Consider the following 19,834-nt stretch of genomic DNA (forward strand, 5'->3'; position numbering starts at 1 on the left):
TGGTCTTCTGCTACAAGTTAGGGCATAGAAAGTATCAAGTTGGCTGGTATGTTCAATAAAACTTAGGCAGACATAGAAAGGGAGGAAATGGTACATAACATAGTTACCTTCTGGGTATTTCTCCTATAAATGTTTGTCGTTTTTTAATATGCCATTGGTTCAAGAATTTCTGTTGAAGACCGTTGCTGCTTCTCTAAAAGATGGTATTACTGCAGAGTTCAGGTGTGTCGGTGATAAGGCCTCCAGGTATATGAGGGGTCATCGCATGTTCTGTCTGAAGAAGCTGCTGTATCTTTTTTTTTAGTTAGAGATTGCTGCAAAAATAGTGTTTGCACTGCCTCCAAGTTACAGTTCCTTTTTGGTAGCTATCCTTGTTACTGAGAAATGTCACCATCGCCTCTCACGTGAGCATTAGCTCTAGCTCAGTAATGCTGCTGTGTGGGCTAGGGAAGTTTGTTACGTTCAGTGCTAAAAATGCATTTGACAGAAATAATGCAGTGAAACTAGCACATGAAGAAAGAATGCACTGCTTTTTGTTGTCAAATGTGTATGTTTAGCATCTCCTCTGTTTTTCTTTGGTTTAATGGCTTACTGCTTACAGGCAGTATAGTTTGACAAGGCTAGAAAATGGAGGGGTCAGTGATGGCAGTGGCCATTCTGTTGCATACAGCCTGCTTTCCCCTCTGCTGTTTCTCTTTTGTAAACCTGAGATGAAACAGATACTCAGTTACTTCTGGTTCTGCTGTCTTTGAAGAATAAGGTGTCAGGCAGTAAGGATCTGGCAATCTGTCTTTCAGCAGTAGTGACTGTAATGTGTATGTCATCACAGCTCTGATATAAGCACCTGACGTTCTGGATAATTTATTAAATTGTTAAAATTCTCCAAATTTTTAAGAATAGGTACAGTTATATAAAAGTAGCAACTGTGACAGACAACTGAGTTATGAAAAATCAATAACATTGGTAAACTAAATGTAGGTAATAAATAGGTCTAAAATTCACTTAAAGTACATGCACATTCTCCTGAGGAGGGTACTTGTGCAGCCCTGCTGTGAGAGCCTGAGGCTCTTCAGTCTTCCCACCTGAAGGGGTAGCCTGGGCCAGGAGCCATGATGAGATGCCCTGTGTCTTTTCCCACTGGGTTCTAGAAGAGCTTTGTTTTAGAAAATGGGTTAAAAAATAATAACAAATTTTAAAAGAATAAATATATATAGCCTTGAGATTACACTACGTTTTTATGTAGTTTCATTTTTCTAGCTCACAGCCACTTCTGTAAATGAGGGGAGCTTCCAGTACTTTCTGGAAGTCTTGAAAGTCATTTCAGAACATGGCGTTGGCTTCCTGCCCCAATATAACTTGAATCAAAGCGCTTTACTATTTCTTTAGAGAAGCATACCAGAAGGTAAGTGATACATTGCTTGGGACAAAACGAAGAGCGCTTGGCCAGGTGCTTTTTCGCATTCACCTGTAATTGAATGACAAAAATAATCTTTTTTTTTAAATTTGTTTTTTCAGGGTGCTATTTCTTTTATTATAAAGGACCATTGTCTATATTGATTTTGTATTTCTGCTTTTTGGCTGCTTTAGCTTGCCACGGGTGCATGTAGTTGTGATGCTAAATTGGAAGCATTGTTGCTAGCAAAAGGCTTCAAGCGGAAGAAATATTGCATCCATCCATGCAGCTGGGTCTTATTCTCTGAATTGTTCAAAGACTGTGACTGGTTCTGCCACAGGGCGAGTATGTGGCATTTGTTTTGACAGTCACATGTTCCTTCCTCAAAATACCATTTATCCAAGAAGGAGCAGTAGAGTTAAAGGTGCCCAAATGCAGTGAGATGAAGACGCCCTAGACAGCTAAGGCACCAAAGAACAGCCAGGTTCTCTTTTGCTCCACCTCATGCTTTCCCTGGGGCTCTTCAAAATACCTGAAAAGGGTTGTGACACAAGGCACTGGATCCTGTGATCTCCATCCTGCTGACAGCTTGCAGGACTTTAGCGAGCATTTCACCGCTCCACAGGGAACTACTCTGTGTGGCAGGGCAGGTCCCAGGTGGCTGTGCTGGCAGTCCACAAGAAGGTTTTAAGGCCTGACAGAGGTCTGTGAGTCTAGACGATCTTAATCTTCAGTGCAAACGTGACGTAAGGCAGAGATCAAGGGAAGTGCAGGGTCAAAAATAAAAGGGGTAGGGTGTGAATTGGTTTTTATAGGTCAGGAGGCAGCATTTGAGTGATAGGGAGGTGTCTGTGAGCCTCTGGGCATGGTAATGGCCCCCTCCTGCCCTATGATTTATTTCCAGGGGTAGGGGTGTGGGTTTTGTGACCTTAAAGCAAGACTTTAAGACCAAACAACTACAAAATAAGATTTGTATTTTTTTTTAAATACTTATTTAGGAGCTGTCCAGAAGGATTCGTTATAGCTCTGTAAGATTTAGTGTGTGCGTGTGTACATCTCGTCTGTAAAGTTCAAAGCTCTCAAGAAATACATGCTTGCCATCTTGACTGACAAAACAGTTTTTCAATATCTGAATCACACAGTTAAGTCAATGATGGAATTGGTGATGGCAGAATTTAGTTCTTCAAAGTCTCAGTTTGATGTCCTACTTCCTGTAACGTGGTAACTTCTATTTTCTGAGGGGCAGCATGTCTCTGTAGCAAAGTGGAGGTTTTAAGGTTCTGAAAAGAAATGTATGAACCATAGGCATATGGCTGAATTAACAATTCATGACCATGATGGAATGAAAATCAAAAGTAGAATCTCATTCGAGTATAGTGTAACACTGCCACTTTTGTAATGTTTTTGATCCATAGCACTTAAAAACATGTTATGGGATAGTTCAGTTTAGCACAGATCTTAGTTTAGGGTCATGGGGAGCTGTGATAGAATGATGCACTCGGGATCAATAAGCAGATTGCTGACAGAGGCAGTAAAGAACTTGAGATTCCTAGCCTACAACATGGTACTGGACTTTGCTCTATTTGTCTTGAATAGCAATTGGATTTGCCCAAATGTTGTTAGAGTTTAATTGCATTCAAGATTATTTTAAACAAGATTTTCAGTCCTATTTTGGGGTTGGATTGCACAGATTATTTTGTTGATGGCAAAAATAACCAATAGTGACTACAGTGCATTTTCACTTTTTTTTTTTTTTTAACAAAAGGCTTATCTTTCAACAAAAAAATATCAGCATTTAATCTGAGATGCTTCCTGCAACTTGAGTCCATACAATTGCCTTTAAAAGAGACTGCTGCTTGGCCCTGGTAATTTTCAGCCCAGCAAGTGGTAAGCTAGGATTTAGAGACAGTGAGTGATGCACACATTTCTTTTCGTGCCAACAAAATACTCAGTTGCACCTTGAAAACAAGAAAACAAACAAACAAAAGAAACCAAGGGAGAGGAAAAAAATTCTCATGGAGTTGGGACTTGTGATTGTTTTAAAAATGTTAAAAATTTTATCTGGTTGCTTTTCTTATAGGTTTTTCTCATTTAAGATGTTACAAGACATAATTGTGTGGTTAAACCACAAAGATGTGGATTGCTTATAAAAATGTGGCTGTATCTTTGCCATGACTACTCATGAGCATCTCCCAAACAGATTAACTTCATAGAAAATTCCAATTTTCTTTATTTAAGAGCATAGGCCCACTTTGAAGAGGTAATTGTATACAGAGCTTACATGTGGCAGGAAGCATCTGCCACATTCTGGCCTCCGTAGGACCCACTGTGATGCTTCTGGATGACTGGCATAACTGCCTGTTGTTGTAGTGTAGTACGATGCTGTAAAAATCCCAAGCAAAGTAGGTAGTTGTTAAGGAAACTAAGAACCCTCATTAATCATGAAGTTAGTTATAAATATCCTACTGAACAGTTTCCCTGTTAAATATTTACATGTTTGAGTGTCTCAGTTGGACAATGTGAACATATTGCATGTCCTGATATAGCAGGAGCACCACACCATCCTAAGATAAAACTTCAGAGAAACAGTTAAGGCATTTGTGACGACAGGAGCTGACATTTCTATAAAAATAATAACAATTAGAAGTTGGCAACATTGCAGTGTTCTACGCTATCGTGATTGTCTTGTGTATTCTTAAATAAAGGATCACTCATTTTCTCAGGCTTTAGGACAAGTAGGTATTGAAAAACTGTGAATGGTAATTTTAATCAGCAGCAAGAACTGAACTGAACTGAAGATCTGTTGGAAAAGAAACTAATTTTCATGATGGCTTTTCTGAGCAGAAGTATTGTTCATTTTGCTTTTAAGAAATCCATGCATTTTATCCTTCCATTTGATTTTGGAAGTTACACCTCCTGTTTGTTCCATTTAAGAATTTTGAAAGAGATGATTTTTGGGGATGTTTTGGTGCTTCCTCAGAGTTCCTAAAACAGGTTGAATACAAATTTATTGATTTTTTTTTTCTTTTTTCCCCTTTTTCCTTTTGCCCCCACAAGCTCCAAAGACTTCCATTTAGCTGAAAATTACTCTTCCTCCATGGCTGTACTAAATTACTTCCACAAGGCTAGTTTTTACTTGACAGCTTTAAATGAAATACACAGCTCCTTGCTACGATACACCAGTCCTTAACTTGCAGTTGTGATTTGTCTTACAAAACTTTGAAACAACAAATAATTTCAAGTAAAGATGGCTTTGGATGGCTGCATCACAGCTGCAGAGGAAGCTATGGTTTACTGGACATAATGGTTTTAAAAAAATGAAACATAGGAGTTTTCTGAAGACAAACTGCAAGACTTGCTCTGATACCAGCTGTAGAGATGGTAGTGTTGAACTCCAAAGATGCTAAAGAGAGCAAGAACAAGAGAACATGGGTAATAACGCCATATCTTTTCTTCCTTCCATACAATTTTTCTTTTCTTCCTTGTGCGCTTAATGCCTTTTTAAGGAAACATAGGTTTTGATATACATATTGTCATGCTATTCCATTGGCTTTTTTATATACTTAGGGTTAGGCTTGATTTTTCCAGTAAACAAGTTAAACTCTGTTATTTTTTTGTGTTTTGTTTAAAGAAAAGGGGGGGGGGCAGGGAGCAATCTCAAGTAGTATCACTTGGACTTCATGAATCTTAGTGCAGCTTTAAACTACTAATCAATAAACACTCCAGAACACTGTACTTTGGTCTTAAACCATTGTCTTTGTTATTGAATGTTTTTAGTTCATCATGCTTTGGGGGCTTTTTAAATATAGACATGTAGAGTTACTTGCAAATTAGAGCAGTCAAATAGTATTTGGATGATTAATAGCTTTGGTATTCTCTGAATAGTTTTTATGGCATTTGGCAAATATTTTATGAATACCAGTGAACCTTAGCTGTCAGATGCAGTTGGACTTTTTTATAATCAGTATTTTTTCCAATTCATTCTTAATTTCTGGAGCATTCAACGTACCAGTGCTCTGAGAGAAGTTACTCTCTCAGAAACAGAGAAATTGTCTAAGGAAACTGGACAGCCTCTCTCCAGATGACTGCTTTTTACATTTCATAACATTGAAAGAATTAAGTTGATTTCAGTTTGGGTTTACTGTTCTAAAGAGACTGTAGTTATCACCACCCATGTGGTATCCCTGACCAGAACTAAGCACATTATTGATATTCCTATTTGTTGCAGGATACTAGTATGGAAATGGATATGAATGTTGTATAACTAAATACATGTTTCTAATTAGAAGTACCTTGGCAGGAAATAGTCTTAATAAAAACAGAGATGAAAAAGCAAATTCAGGATATTTGTAGAGCTGTGTGCTGAAGACCATGTACTCGGGAATCAGAGTTCACTGGGTTGAGGAAGAGAAGGAGAAGGAAAGGGGGAGGTTATTCTGCAGAATTGAAAACCAAATAATAAACCCTGTGGGAGTAAGACCATGAGCTTCAGCCTTGTTTTTTGAGGAAAAATCTACAGTGGCTCTGAGTACTGGAATTCTTGGACCTCAGTGCAAATTTCAGTTTTCTCTAATTACAGAGAAAAGGGGAAAAGATGCATATTTTTTAATGGAAACGAGAAACTGTTGTTAGTTATGCCTCTCTGAAAGTACTTTTGTGGATGCAGGGTGCTTATGTGGCTGGTTTTACCTTTTGCTCTCCCCCTCCTATTCCAAGTAAAGCATTGCTCTAGACTTCCTATGTCTGATCTCCTTGTCTCATGAGGATTAGTCCTGTTGGCCAGGAAACAGCATTAACAGATCACGCATTTCTGAAATTTTATGTCACATTAGTAGACTTACCTTAAAATTTTAAGCCCTACATAGCTGCTATTTAAATAGACCGTTGGCCTCTTTCATGAGGATGTTTGCCATTTCCTGATGTAAAATCCCTTGCCAGCAAGCCATGGAGGAAGCAGCCAGTCAGAAAAGAAGCGTTCTTAACATAAAACTTGTTTAGTACTAGTGCTTCAAGGCGATAGCCTGAAAACAAATGAGGCTCTTCAGTGAGTGCTCTACGTCCTCAAACCAGAAAATGTTAGCACCCACCTACTCTGATGAGGAATTTGCTGCAGTGGGACCCCTTTCCTGCTCCCCCTCACCCCGCAACTTTATATTCCAAGTGTTTTGTGGAAAACAAAAAGAGAGAATACATTAGCCAATGAAAAAAACCAAAAGGTTTTTCAGTTTAAACCATTATTTGAAACAAAATCAAACATGTGAAATGGACTCTTCTCCTGATGACTTCTCGGACAAAGGCAGCATTGACACGCACCGAAATGCCAGGAGCAGAATTCATGCCAATTGAGTGCACTCTAATGCTAGATCCATAATTGCTTGTTCTGCTTGGCAGTTTTTACAAGCAGCCATTTGTTAGAAAAATAGACTTCATTAGTGATTTTTCAGCTCAGAGTACCCTTGCACAGTATTTGTCTGATAGAACGTGCAAAAGCTGAGCTTCTCTCTCCTGGATGTAGCACTTTGCATTTCACAGGTGGTGACTTGACTGAACAGTGAAAACATCTAATTTTCACTTCTTGTTTGGTTGGTTTCACTTGCCATAACTTATTTGGTTTTTTTCCCCTTGTAGGTTTGCATCCAGTGGTGTTGCTACACAATTTATTTCCTTTTCAGTTAAAAAAAGTGTGTGTGTGTATATGTAAAAAAACCCATATTTTTTTTACCCAGATTTATCTTTCCCAGAATAGGCATGCAAGTTAAAAGTGTTGTCTTATGTGAGTGCCTAAATATTAGATGAGGTAAATTTGGGCCTGTGGGCCTAAACCACAGGAAATGTGTTGCTCAGTATTGCTGGCATTGGAATGCTGTATGGAGCCAGGCCTTCCGTAGAGACCTACTGTCCTTCCACCTTCACTAAGCTGATTTGAAGAACAGCCCTATGACACTTACCTTTACTGATTATGTCTGAATAGAGTAGATGTTGGAGACCAGTCTGCTGTACAGGTGTGAGGCACTTTCTCCTCTGTATTATATTCAGCTTGTTGCTTCTTGGAGGTACTAGGACGTGCTCTTGGAGAAGATTAGTGAGGTTACTTGAGAGCAGCACCAGGAATTTCCATTGTAGTACTTAAGATATCTAAAAAATATGTATTTCTGTTCACAAATCTGGCTTAAGATAGTGACAGAACTGTCAATTTTTAGATAAAAATGGCACTTCTAAAATTTCTGATGCATTTATTAAAAATATGTTTTTTGATTGAGTAAGGGATATTATTAAGGGCTTTCTGTGCCCTAGAGCTCATGTTACTTTATCTTCTTAAATGGGCAAAAACAAGGTGGAGGAATTCCTCACTAGAGACACAAATAAGTAACCTCAGTTTTGTGATTGTCATCCCCTCTCCCCTTTTCCTTTGCCTGGTGTCAGGCCTTTTCTGTTGCGCAGTATAAGCTCCTCAACAGAGATTAGGCCTTTTGTTTTTTGTTTTGTAGGCAGGAAAAAAAACCCCAAAACTGCACAAACATTTTAATTTTTTGTGACATATTAAACTAGAGGAATTGCATTATCCTGGCTGGTTGGTAGCAACAAGCTGTTTTGCCACCAAACTTATTTAGGTTGAACAGTCTTTCAGCAGCAAGAGATGAAAGCCTAGTGAGTTTATTTTACACTGGAACATTTTGTATGTTCTTGTCTGATGCAGAAGAGAAATATTATAGGGACCTGTACTTATTTATATAGCTCTTCTGAAAGTCTCAGAATGGTTTGTAAGTGCTAACTTAAGTATGAGGCAGGCAGTTACATAATGCCCCATTTTACAAATCGGGATAATCATAGTTCAGGATGCTTAGCTGCACGAGACCACGTAGCATCATTAACAGAAGTAGAAATAATGAGCCATAGCCCTGAGTTCCTTGGGCTTATCTTCTGTATTATGGCTTCAGGCACTTCAGCCTATGTTTGGCTATAAGAGCAGAGAGATTATGAAGTACATACTGGTTAAATAATTTCATTAACCCTGTTACCTCTGCTAGATTTCTCACTGTACTTATGATCTGTGCTTGCATGTCAATGCATTGATTGGCATTTTAAATTGAGTTGTATTGGGCCAAATTTCTTTTAAATCAGATTATAAAACTGTGGAACACAAAGTGGATGTGATTAGGTAATAATATTCAGCATCAGATTGTTCTTAATAAAAGGTGTTTGAATTTGAACTTCTACATTTGTTCAATTGATTTTCAGATCTTGGTCGTCTTATATAGGCAAGCTTTTATCATCGAGTTGTAGGCAAGGTACTTAAGAATATCGAATCAGCTGAGAATGAACTATGCCAACGTGTTAGGTCATGCTTTTGACTTAGCTCCAGTCAACAGCATACTTTACAGAAATGCTTTGTGTACCGCTTTACAATCTGGGTCTTTGGTCAGCATTGCCCAACTGCTTGGCCTTTTCATGGGCACTTCGAGCTATTTAAGGGAGCATCTGATTTTGAAATTGGAGAATTATTGTCTGTGTGAAAATCACTTCATGTCCTTTTCTTTTTAAGGAAGTTGCTATGCAGCACTACTAGTAAATAAATAAATTTTGTTTTACCTGCATGGTGTCTCAGAAGCACTGTGTAGAAGTTAAGATACCGTATAAAACCTTTCTGTTTATCTTTCTTGTTGTTACTTGATTATTCCCAATACTTCAGTGATAACAGTAATAGAGCACTTCATATGCAAAACCCGTGGGGCAGAGATTTGCAAACTTCTGGTGTTTGTTGCCAAGTTTATTTTTTACAAAGCATTCTCACTCGTTGCTGGTAGTACCAGCCCACATCTGAGTCTATACCAGTCCTTTTCTGTTTTGTGCTGTAGGGCAACTTTCTAACATAGTCAGACTTAAACTTCTCATTTGGTTAATTGTAAAGATTTACCTTTCATATGGCTTCTTGGTGTACCACTTGAAGGCACTCACCTTTTCTAATATTAACACTTTGTCAGATAAACTTTCATGAAAGGTTAGGATTATTATGCATTATTGATCATATTTATTTAAAATAGACAATGTGACCTGAAACACTTGCAGAGGTTGGTCAAGATGATGAACTTTCTCGTTGGGAGAGGGGTTATATTACTGCCTGTAGGGAGCTTATTGACTCTAATGTTCTCTTAGTTTGTACCCTTCATCATATTACCAGATTCATCTAAAGTGTCATGTTGTGTGATAGCATAACATAGGGGAATGTTATGCTAATAACATGATAGCATGATAGTGTATGATAGCATAACATATTGGGGCATGACTGGTGCATCTACTGCACTTGTATATAGGTATATACAATTTAAAAAGGGTTTAGAGAATGTAATTTTATGACAGGGTCATTTGTGGTGGAGGTTGGCTTGTGCTGTGATGGAGGTGGGGCAGGGAGGACAGTATGCAGGCTTGTAAAGAAAGTCCCCCTGTGTCTGCAAGGTTGGAGAGGTGGTTTTGGTACAGACAGATACAGACCTCTGGGGAACAAGTTTAACCAATACAGTGTGGAAAAAGATTCGTGGGGCTTCTCAAGTGGGAGATGCACGGTGGATAGGAGACCTCCCAAGAGTATCACTATTTCCAAAGTAATATTGTGCCTAAAGAGGATTTCATTTCTTTGAGGGTACCTCAACTTGCATCTGAAACATGACTATTCTCCTGTCATGCTAGATATTCCTCAAATACGGAATTTTTTATGTAATGCAACTTGAAACCAGTTAATAGTAATGATCAGTAACAATATTTGTTGATGCACTTTCTAGCCTTTTTGTACACCTTTAATGCTTGCCTCCGACAAATTACTTGCATGCAATGTTTTCTTTGTTTCTGGTTTGGTGCTTAAGCCCTTAGTGTGAGACCTAGCTAGACTGTAAAACTCTCCTTCAGCAGCTTGCTTATGCTTGTGGCATTAACCTTTCTGCAGGGGGTTGTGCTGTTTATTTACAAAATTCCATTTTTCAGTTACAAATAGAATATTATTAAGAGAGTCTTCTTTCTACCAATTAGGTCAAAGTCCTAAAATTTTAAGACCTAAACCACATGGTTTAGAGCGAACTGATTCACAAACCATAGGTGACTTTACTACAAGAAGAAAGGGTATGTACTTTAGCACTGTATGTATATGGAGCTTTATAAAAATAAGTAAAACAAAAATTAAGAAAACTGTTATTCTATAATAACTTTAACTCTTGTATAGTCTTTTTACCTCTACTATAATCTAAGATCATGGATGCATTTTCCTTGCCAAGCAAAAAGCTGCCTATATAAGGAATTAAAGTCTTTCTGGCTTGAACAGTGCATGGAAACATTTCCTTGACATTAACATGGGTGTTCTGATCTCTTAAGTCACAGATGTTCATATCTTGGATTTACTTTTGTCTGTTTACTTAGAAGCAAGTATATATGACTTACCTGTAAGTTGCTTGAAAAAACTTTTGTTAGGCAATAACCAGAAAGCACAGTTTACTTGGGTCTCCTGCTGTTGGCTAAACACTGAAATAAAGCAAAATATTGATCCTCTGACCATTTGCTAGCACAAAGATTTATTTATGCATCTTAATGAGCATTATAAGTCTGATGGGCTTCAATAAAGAAGGTGCTGAGTTGGTGCCTTATATAGTCACAAGAAGTAGAGGAGACTACAAATAAGGTTAAAAATCTCACAGAAGTGTCAGGGATATTACCTTTGGTTCTTAAAGCCCATTGCAACTGGATGAAATATTCCTGCTGTTCTCAGTGGGCTTTGGACAAAGTCCTGACTCTATTTCTGCTGGAGCAGTACCTTGCCTGCTGTTTATACCTGCCAGGTAGTCTCAAGCCTTTACAGAGGACTTGAGCCAAGCTAATAATTTTTGTGTTACTCATGCTTTGGTATCATCTTGCCTACATTAAGTTCGGTTCTGCCACTCTTATCTCGTATGATACACTGTATCTTGAGATAGATGAGTTGTAGTTCCTCTTCTGAGTCTGTGGTGACAGCTTTTTATGAGCAAGTGAGTTAAAGTGGCAGAATTACTGGAGTAGGCTTGATATGCTTTGAGTGCATAATTATGACTTCTTAACAGAGAAAAGGAGAAGACTGTTTGGAATACTAAAGACTGATACTTATCCAGAAAATTTGAATCGGGAGTCCTTATGTTCAATATATGATAGCTGACTTTTCAATAAATCCAATCTGAAGAGTGACTATAATGAAGGTATAATGAGTACAGTTCTGCTTTTTCCCTGTGAGACAACGACACTGATTAAGCAGCTGATTTCTGTCAGTTCCTCATGTGGTCACTTACGACAGCTCTTATTCCACATGAACTAGTGCTACATGCCTGACGTTTGATCTTGGTAAATTTGCTAATAGGCAGCAAACTGATGGGAGGGCGAGGAGAGGAAGGGGTGTTAGTATAATGTCATTGCATTTTATTTTCTAAAAACAGTTTTAGGGAGGATGAAGTTGAGATTCAAACTGCGAGAGCAGTTTGTGTGATTTTATTATTTTCTTTTAATTTTTTTTTCCAAAACTCCTTTTACACTTTTCCCCCCCCCCAACCTTTAGAAGGGGTGAAACATATAAGCTGGAAGGAGAGATAATGCATTTCTCACTAATACTCTATTTGTGGTTCTGTTCTGAAAATGGAATTTAAAAATGGCACCTTTTCTAGAACAGCGCTAGCTGTCATTAGTGGCAGAAACATGCTGCTACTCTGCTTGTCTGTTGATAAGCACTGAAGCAAGCCAAGCACCTCTTGGAATTGAAGCTTGGTGTTGGCTCATCTCTCACTTTTGCAAACTTAGGCTTAGCTGCAGATTCTGCCCACACTTTGAGCTGTGAAACCTCATCAGTAAGGGCACATATATGCAGTGAGGGCAGAGTTTGCATAATAATAGTTGTCTGTGAGCCAAGAAAAGTACCCAGAGTTGGCTCTGCTGAAACAGTCCATCAGCCCTATCCTGGGCTTGTCAGGTCAACAAGTCATTGTGGCAGAGTAAAGACAGAACATGATGCTGCCATTTTTAGAGTCTCTTTTCAAAACAGAATTGCTACATACAAGTATATCTTGCAAAATGCTTAAATTGTGGGCTGTTTTTCTAAGTGATGTTGCTTTTCAGTACCTGGAAAGATTAAAAATATAAGTTAATATATCATGGCTTTCTGAGGTCTGAACAGTATCTCCTTTTTCTAACTAGTATTTACTATTTAAAAAATAGGTTTGTTTTTTTTTCATTTGGGCTTTGAAAAGCTATTAAATTTAAGTTTGTTTAGAAATGTTCTCTGCTTTAAGATTGTCTGTTTCTTACGTAGCAAAACCAGCTCCACTAGAAATAAAACCTCTGCCTGAATGGGAAGAATTACAAGCTCCAGTTAGATCTCCTATCACCAGAAGCTTTGCACGAGAGTAAGTTTCTTAGCTTTTCCTCATTCGGATTAATTGTTTTCGTTGACTAGAGTGTTAATAAATGTGTGTACATCTGTATTATATTTTTAGCCTGTGTAATACAAATTGAGGTTTCCTTTGGAAGTGTGTGTGTGCATATGTGTGTGTGTGTATGTATACATGCTTATGTGCATTGAAACAAAGTGTGTCCATATGAATTTTTATTTTGTAATATTAAATATAAGGGACTGTGTATAACCAACAAATGTGACACTCTAGTAAACCCGAATGACAATTTCAGCACTAATATGCTTATTTCTGTTGTTTACCAGGAGGTTTAAGATATTCGAGATGTATTGTTTGTAAAATAATTCCTGGTAATTAGCTCCTCCAGGTTTCCCATGTCTCCCAGACCGGATTCAGTTCATAGCACAACTTCAAGCAGTGACTCGCACGACAGTGAAGAGAATTATGTATCCATGAATCCAAATCAGTCCACTGAAGATCCAGTATGTAAAATCTACATCTTAACTACTCTCTTCCTGTGCAGTCCTTACTTTTAAATCATGCAAACACAGATCCTTCCACTTGACATCACTCCCTTGATACTTCTAGATTAAAATAATAATTTAAAAAATTCTGTAGAAAACCTGTTATTTTGGTAAGATTTCACTAAAGGAGTTAAGAGCATAATCACATATAAAGAGAATGGTTAGTATGCTTATCTATTGTACGAAACAGTCCAACACATGACTTTCTTTTTCCTCTTCCCTAGAAACTGTCTCCTCTTTGTAATTGCTTGTCCTGGGCTATGCACCAGTTCAGTATTACGACATCAAGGGAAATAAACTGTCTTAGGATCTCTGAGACAGGCTTAAAAACCTTTATTAAAAGGATATCTTTCAAGAAATGTGGAAGGAACAAGGGGAAAAAAGGATTGATATTTGTTGTTTACGTTCTATAAAAACTGAGCGATGTGTACTTTTAATAGGCTACTTTCAAAAAAAGAGGGTAGAGCGGGTCTTTGTGTATTCAATATCTGTATTTCTTCCCCTTTGGGGGAGAATTTTCTCAGATAATAAGGTTTCGGGTATTCAGCTTGCAGTGCAGTAAGTGAAGAGCTAGTTAGGAAAAGTTAATGATGAGCGTTGTGGTTTTTGTTGGGGGGGGTGGAGGGGGAAGGAGAGAGAGAAAAAGAACCACTAATAGTATTTTAAAGTAAGAGAGTAGCAGTAGACCTAGGCCTAAACTAAAACGTGGTCCAGAATACCCCTAAAGCACTGGAGGAAAACCTGTATGTTGAGCTCAGCTTTTTGATCCGTATAGTTCAATGCATTCAACATGCCTTTACGGCTTGGGTTCTTAGTAGGGAATACAGCAGCATTTTTCATCTTTAAAGCATTATGAAAGACCTTTTTTGGGGAGGGCCTGTCTAGCACCTTTTTTGTTCTGTTTGTTTGTCTGCCTTCTTATATGGCATGTGCTAGCCCATTTCACTGCACCCTGGACTCTTCTCCTCTCGCAGTGCTGCTTGCTTCCCCATCCCCTGCTGCTCTGGATACTCTCCCTGATCTCCTGCAGCCTCCCTCCCCTCCAGCTCACCATTGCTGCCTCTGGATAGTGCCTCTTAGGTCCCCCCGAGCGAACCCCTCCTGCTGACTTCTCTGCGGGCAGCTCTGACTCGGTGCAAGCTCACGCACCTGCAGAGCATCCTGCCCTGTGCTTTGTACGGATGTCTGACCTGCCAGCAGTGCAGGCGCGCTTCCCAGGTGAAGTGCGCTTCAGCAGTGGGGAGCTGATGATGTAAAAACTTAGCCCCTCTTTTGCAAGAGGCTTTGGTAAGTAATCGGTAACGTCCCATTTTTGCAGGTGCAAGAAACATCCCGTTTTACACAAAGGTTTAGAATCGCCTATGCCCACAGTTCTCCCTGCAGCAGAATCGCAGTTCAAGTTGGGGATTTCTGTTGATTCTTAACAATGCTGTTTCAGGGGTTTAACTTCAGTGCCAAGACGGTATAATTAATATCACAGCTCAGATGGCCTGTCATTAATATCTTCTGTTTGCTTGCACCGTTCATTCTTTAAGGTTGTTCTACAGATTTCCTTTCATTTTCGTTTACGTATATTTAAAGTTTCTGTTTTCTAATGCATATGTTCTGCCTGTCTAGTTTGTTTGAAATAACAGATTATTTTTTTGTTTAAGGAGTAATAGCTTTTTTATTTATGCTGCAAACATTGATACAGAACCTGATTTTTGTATGTTAAATATGCAGAAATTTGTTTAGAAAATTTGGGCAAGAAAAATGAACTTTGTCTCAGTTGTTTGTGTTTGTTCTTGTTACCACTTAATATTAAATGAGTTGGATGATACAGATATAATGGATAACGTCAATTTTAAAAGCCCAGCCCATTAAGCCTTAACCCATAACATATTTTATTTCATAGAGAACCTGAACGTTTCCAGATATCTCAAGGCCTTTGTTTTAAAATGTGCCAATTACATAGAAGTTTTGGAAATTTTTATTTGTTCCAACTGCATCGTAGAAAGGAGTCCATACTTTTTCATCTTTTTCTGTCATCAGCTTCGAAGCATCTTGTTTGGACATGTCATACTTCTGTTTTATTTAATAAAATCAGCAATATTCTGCTTTTTCTTTCAAGTTGCTGTCAGCCTTACCCGTCTGTCTTTCCTTCTGCCTTCCTCTTCATTTTTTGCTGACTGCTGCCCTCTGTCTTCCTTTTTTTTTCTTTATCTTTTAGAGAAGAGTCCTTCTATTGTACTGTTCCTATAACACCTGTTAAGAGGGAGGGATCAGGCTGGGAGAGGACAGAGGAGGTGAGGTTGTAAAAGTCTGGGCTAATTAAAATTTAGGTGTATACATTGCAACTTCAGTTCAGGCAGCCCTACACAAATTTTCTGAAGTTTTAATCCTTTGGTCTTATCAGTTGAGTAATACTTGTTGATTTTCAGCTTAATCCTGATGGCTTTTGAATGAAATATAAAAGTTTCATTTAAAGTTTTGCTACTATTGTAAGGCTGAAATTCTTGTAAGGTATTTAACAGCAATTTAAGGGAATAAAAAAGTTTGTAATTAAGTAATGCTAAATTTGAGATGTAACAACTTCATTTAAAAAGAACAAACCACACTCCGTTCTTATCTCATGATATGAAAGGGACATTAGGTGGAAGGCACAGATTGGTTTGGTGGCAACCTTAAATTTGGGGGGGTTGGTTTTGGGGTTTTCCCACCACCATTGGCTTTCAACTTGGTCCCAGTTTTGACTTAGAATATATCCCCTTGTTACACAATGTCAATAAAATTTGCATGGTTTAACTGATTGCAAGAGCTCTCAGTCAGTTCTTTAACCTTTAATATTTTGGCAGTTTATAATAAGCGTATTTGATAATGTGGGCTATTAGCATGTACGTTTGTAGCTGAAGTTATTTACATATAATTTCAGAATTTGTTTGGAAGCAACAGTCTTGATGGAGGAAGCAGCCCTATGGTAAAACCTAAAGGAGATAAACAAGTAGAATATTTAGATCTGGACCTAGACTCGGGAAAATCTACACCACCTCGTAAGGTAAGCGAATCTTCAACTCTTGCATTTCTGCCATCAAAAGTTTCAAATTTCTTCACAAGTAGTTGCTGGGAAAGAGGGAGCCTCCCGCAACATCATCTTAACTAGTTCGTCAAATGGTCAACTGGAGAGCCTTTCAGAGAAACCTGTGCTTGTTCTATATCTGTTTGGGACATCTACTTAGTTTTTGTCGTTAATTTATTTTAACAAAGGTTTTTCACTCTCCCTTGCCTTTCCCAGAAAAAGAGCAGTGGTTCAGGCAGCAGCGTGGCAGATGAAAGAGTTGATTATGTTGTGGTCGACCAGCAGAAAACGCTAGCACTGAAGAGCACACGAGAGGCTTGGACTGATGGGAGACAGTCTACAGAATCTGAAACACCTACAAAAAGTGTGAAATGAAAATACTGCTTTTTCTTCAAAGAACAGAAAAGAATGAATTTTGAAGAATTACAGAACCACAATGGCAGTGTTGTTCGACTGTACAGTACCTGATTCACTGGTGTGTGAATAGGTTCTTGACCGAATAGGATGGAAGCCAAAGGACGCTTTGAATATATCAAAGGAATTTTAAGAGCGTAAATTGTCTCTGTGGTTTCTGGAAAAATTGCAACCTGTAAATAACATGTAAAATAGTATCGCTTAGCTTTCAGAAGACCTTTTGTTCTGTAGTTAACACATTTGTAGTATTACTATGTTTATGCACTTTTTCAGTTACGATGTTGGTTCAGGTATTCCCAGTTAGTGTACCTTAACGCCTAATTCATCTGGAGAATTTTTTTTTTTCCTTACACTACTATTCCTTACAATTTTAGGTTAATTAAGCTACATGTAGATACAGAAATTAATATTTGAACTTCATTTTAACAACTTAAAATTGATTTTGCGGAAATGCTTTCACAATTGAATAATCTACTTGAAATGCCAAGAGATGACCGTTAGCTACATACTTGTTTATATTTAATACATGCAAGATTATTTGGAAGTCTACAGGTTATCTTCCTAACAAAAATTGCTGTGAGTTAATAATAATGAACTGTACTGGGTTTAGACCTACAATCCTGGCTTATATGTTAGTTGTTAGTGGTGGAACTCCTATTGTATTTTATTAATGACAGTGTTCTGTGTTCAATGGGTGAAGATTCTGCAGGGTGGGATCTTACACTTTTAAAGACTGAATAATTAAATATCAAGTAAGCCTGCAAACCACTGATGGCATGCAGTAATATTGTGATCTCACACTTATTAACAAGAAATAACCTTTATATTATTTACAGAAGGTAGAGTATATAAATCAGGTACGTACCAAGCACTATTGTGCTAATACACTGATCAGGTTTAGACAATGAGCTTTAGTTTTGTACTATTTAGAAGTTCTAATGTCAGTTTTCAGTTCAAGATTAATGGGACAGTTTGACATTCACTGTTTGTAGTACTAGCAAAATACTGTGATTTTGAATTAGACAGTAATTCAAATGGAAATACTATGTTTTGACACCATAGTGCCCTTCTTATGATCTCTATTTTACTTTAATCTCCTGCTTGGCCTTATATTTAAATCCCTATGCAACTGATATTTTATATCTCTGTTTTTAAAAATTAGATAATATACTTAAATGATCCCCTTGTAAACCACTTGTTGCTCTTTCCTGGTACAGGATTTTAAGCTCTGTATACTGTGATCCTTTATTTTACTATGCCAGTTCCAAATAATAATCTGCCTTGGTTTAGAAACACTTTTTGTTATTTGGAAGAAGATAGAGTTCTTTAAATACGTGAATGAGTTAGGTCTAGATAGAAAACTTACTAACGCCTTTTTTTTTTTTTTTTTTTACACAAACACCCTTAAGTAAACGGTTGGTTTTATTTTCCCACCCAATTGTTTTATTTTGTCCAGATCATTTAAAAGTTGAGCATAGAGCTGTGTTGTTTTCTGGCGTGTTGGCCTTAGTACTGTGCCTAATCTACCATTGGTTGTTTCTCTCCCCTCACAGCCACAATCTACAGTATGTAAATTATCTTATTCTTAACAAAGGTTCTTTTTAAATTAGTAATATTTTGATGCTTTGAATGTTCATTTTAAAAAAGAAACTAAACACAATGCATTTTGAGGTGAATTTTAAATAAATCAAGTTGTTCAGTTTTGATGTGTAAACTCTGTCCTGTGAAACAGCAAACCGATGTTATTGCGTCTATGAAGGTGCCTAGATACCAACCACGCTTTTCAAAATTGTAGATTACTTCTTAGTACCTGTCAAAAAATGTACAGCTAAAACAATTTTCAAAACGAATCTCTGATTTAAAACCCTGCACCAAGCGTCTAAATAATCTGAATTCCCGGTCTTCTGGGAGCCAGGAGAAGTGATGTGACCCCAGGGGACCTTGAAGGCTCCATCAAAAGTAGTTCAAATCTGTAAAGATTCTGGAGCTATGATCTTCCTATCCAATAATAAATTCTTCTTCACTGATGCTACAGTTGATGCACCCATAGGCATGGTGAGTACTTGGTAACTAATGTAATAATAGTTTTGTTTTAGGACACTGGCTTTAAGCATTTTATCAGTACAATGACAGCGCTGCATTGCCACTGCTGAGATGCCTCTAATTCATTAACAGATGTGGTTAGATAATCACTTTGCAGTTTATTCTATGTAATTGCTTTGGTGCTTGCCACTGGGGAGAAGAATCCATACTGTGGACTCCCGCACTTATGCATGCACCCAAGGAGTAAGATGATCTTGGAATATTTCAAACTCTTGTTTCTTCATTCCCTCAACAGAAGTGAGAATTTGAGGGAGAAGGTTTGGAAGGGCTGCTCATCTTCTACCTATCCCTAACCCATCTGTCCTTGAAGCATTTACCAACTACACAGCTGTGTATTATTTTTAAACTCTTTGGGGTTTTGTAATTGAGCAGTGATACTTACATTTAGATATCTATACTGTTTTTTTCAGATGATGTTAGTATCTCTGATAGTGAAGTATAAATGCTTAAAGGAATCAGTTTCCTAGGCTGGCCTCTCTTGTTGAGCTAGTGATACAAGGTGGTTTTGCTCCAAGTTTGCTGATATCAGTCCGTGGTTTACAGATTACACTCTTCTTTCTTCATTTTAAATTTGGCAGCATTCACGATGTTAATTGTTATTATGATTGAGAATCCATTCTTAACTTCTAGGCTCTTTCCCTTCCTTTTGTTAAGGAAAACAGCAGTTTTCAGTCCGTACAGCCAGTATAATGCTTTTGAAGTAGTAGTCTAAAATTTCTCTTTAATTAGATCTCTAAGCGGTCTTCTCTCCCTAATTCCAGTAATACATTTTCTCTACTTAAATGTTGTTCAAAGCATGTTCAGAATCAGAGCCATGATACTAACTCTGGGTAATACATCTCATTTTCACCTATAAAGCTGGAGTGGAGCTTCATGCTGCAGGTCTGTTTGAGCTCTTGGATAGTCTAAGGATGTGAATCCTAAAATTGTAGGT

At 37.8% G+C, this 19,834-nt stretch overlaps 1 protein-coding gene across 9 annotated transcripts in view; it reads left to right on the forward strand.

Annotated features, from left to right (window-relative positions):
• The window catches only part of GAB1 (GRB2 associated binding protein 1), a 102,815-nt gene extending 84,304 nt beyond the window's left edge, over positions 1 to 18,511 (forward strand). For 6 of the 9 annotated variants that reach the window (XM_052816340.1, XM_052816299.1, XM_052816322.1 and 3 more), the window contains 5 exons: positions 10,415 to 10,504; positions 12,705 to 12,798; positions 13,163 to 13,286; positions 16,240 to 16,362; positions 16,600 to 18,511. In XM_052816340.1, the coding sequence (XP_052672300.1) occupies positions 10,415 to 10,504; positions 12,705 to 12,798; positions 13,163 to 13,286; positions 16,240 to 16,362; positions 16,600 to 16,758 (590 nt within the window). In that variant the 3' untranslated portion in view covers positions 16,759 to 18,511. Of the gene's footprint in view, positions 1 to 10,414; positions 10,505 to 12,704; positions 12,799 to 13,162; positions 13,287 to 15,537; positions 15,614 to 16,239; positions 16,363 to 16,599 lie in introns of all 9 variants that reach the window. The other 3 variants (XM_052816329.1, XM_052816349.1, XM_052816308.1) reach the window with 2 other exon arrangements.
• The last annotated feature ends 1,323 nt before the right edge of the window (positions 18,512 to 19,834 follow it).

The sequence above is a fragment of the Harpia harpyja genome, chromosome 2 (assembly GCF_026419915.1).
Source record: "Harpia harpyja isolate bHarHar1 chromosome 2, bHarHar1 primary haplotype, whole genome shotgun sequence".
Classification (NCBI taxonomy): Eukaryota; Metazoa; Chordata; class Aves; order Accipitriformes; family Accipitridae; genus Harpia; species Harpia harpyja.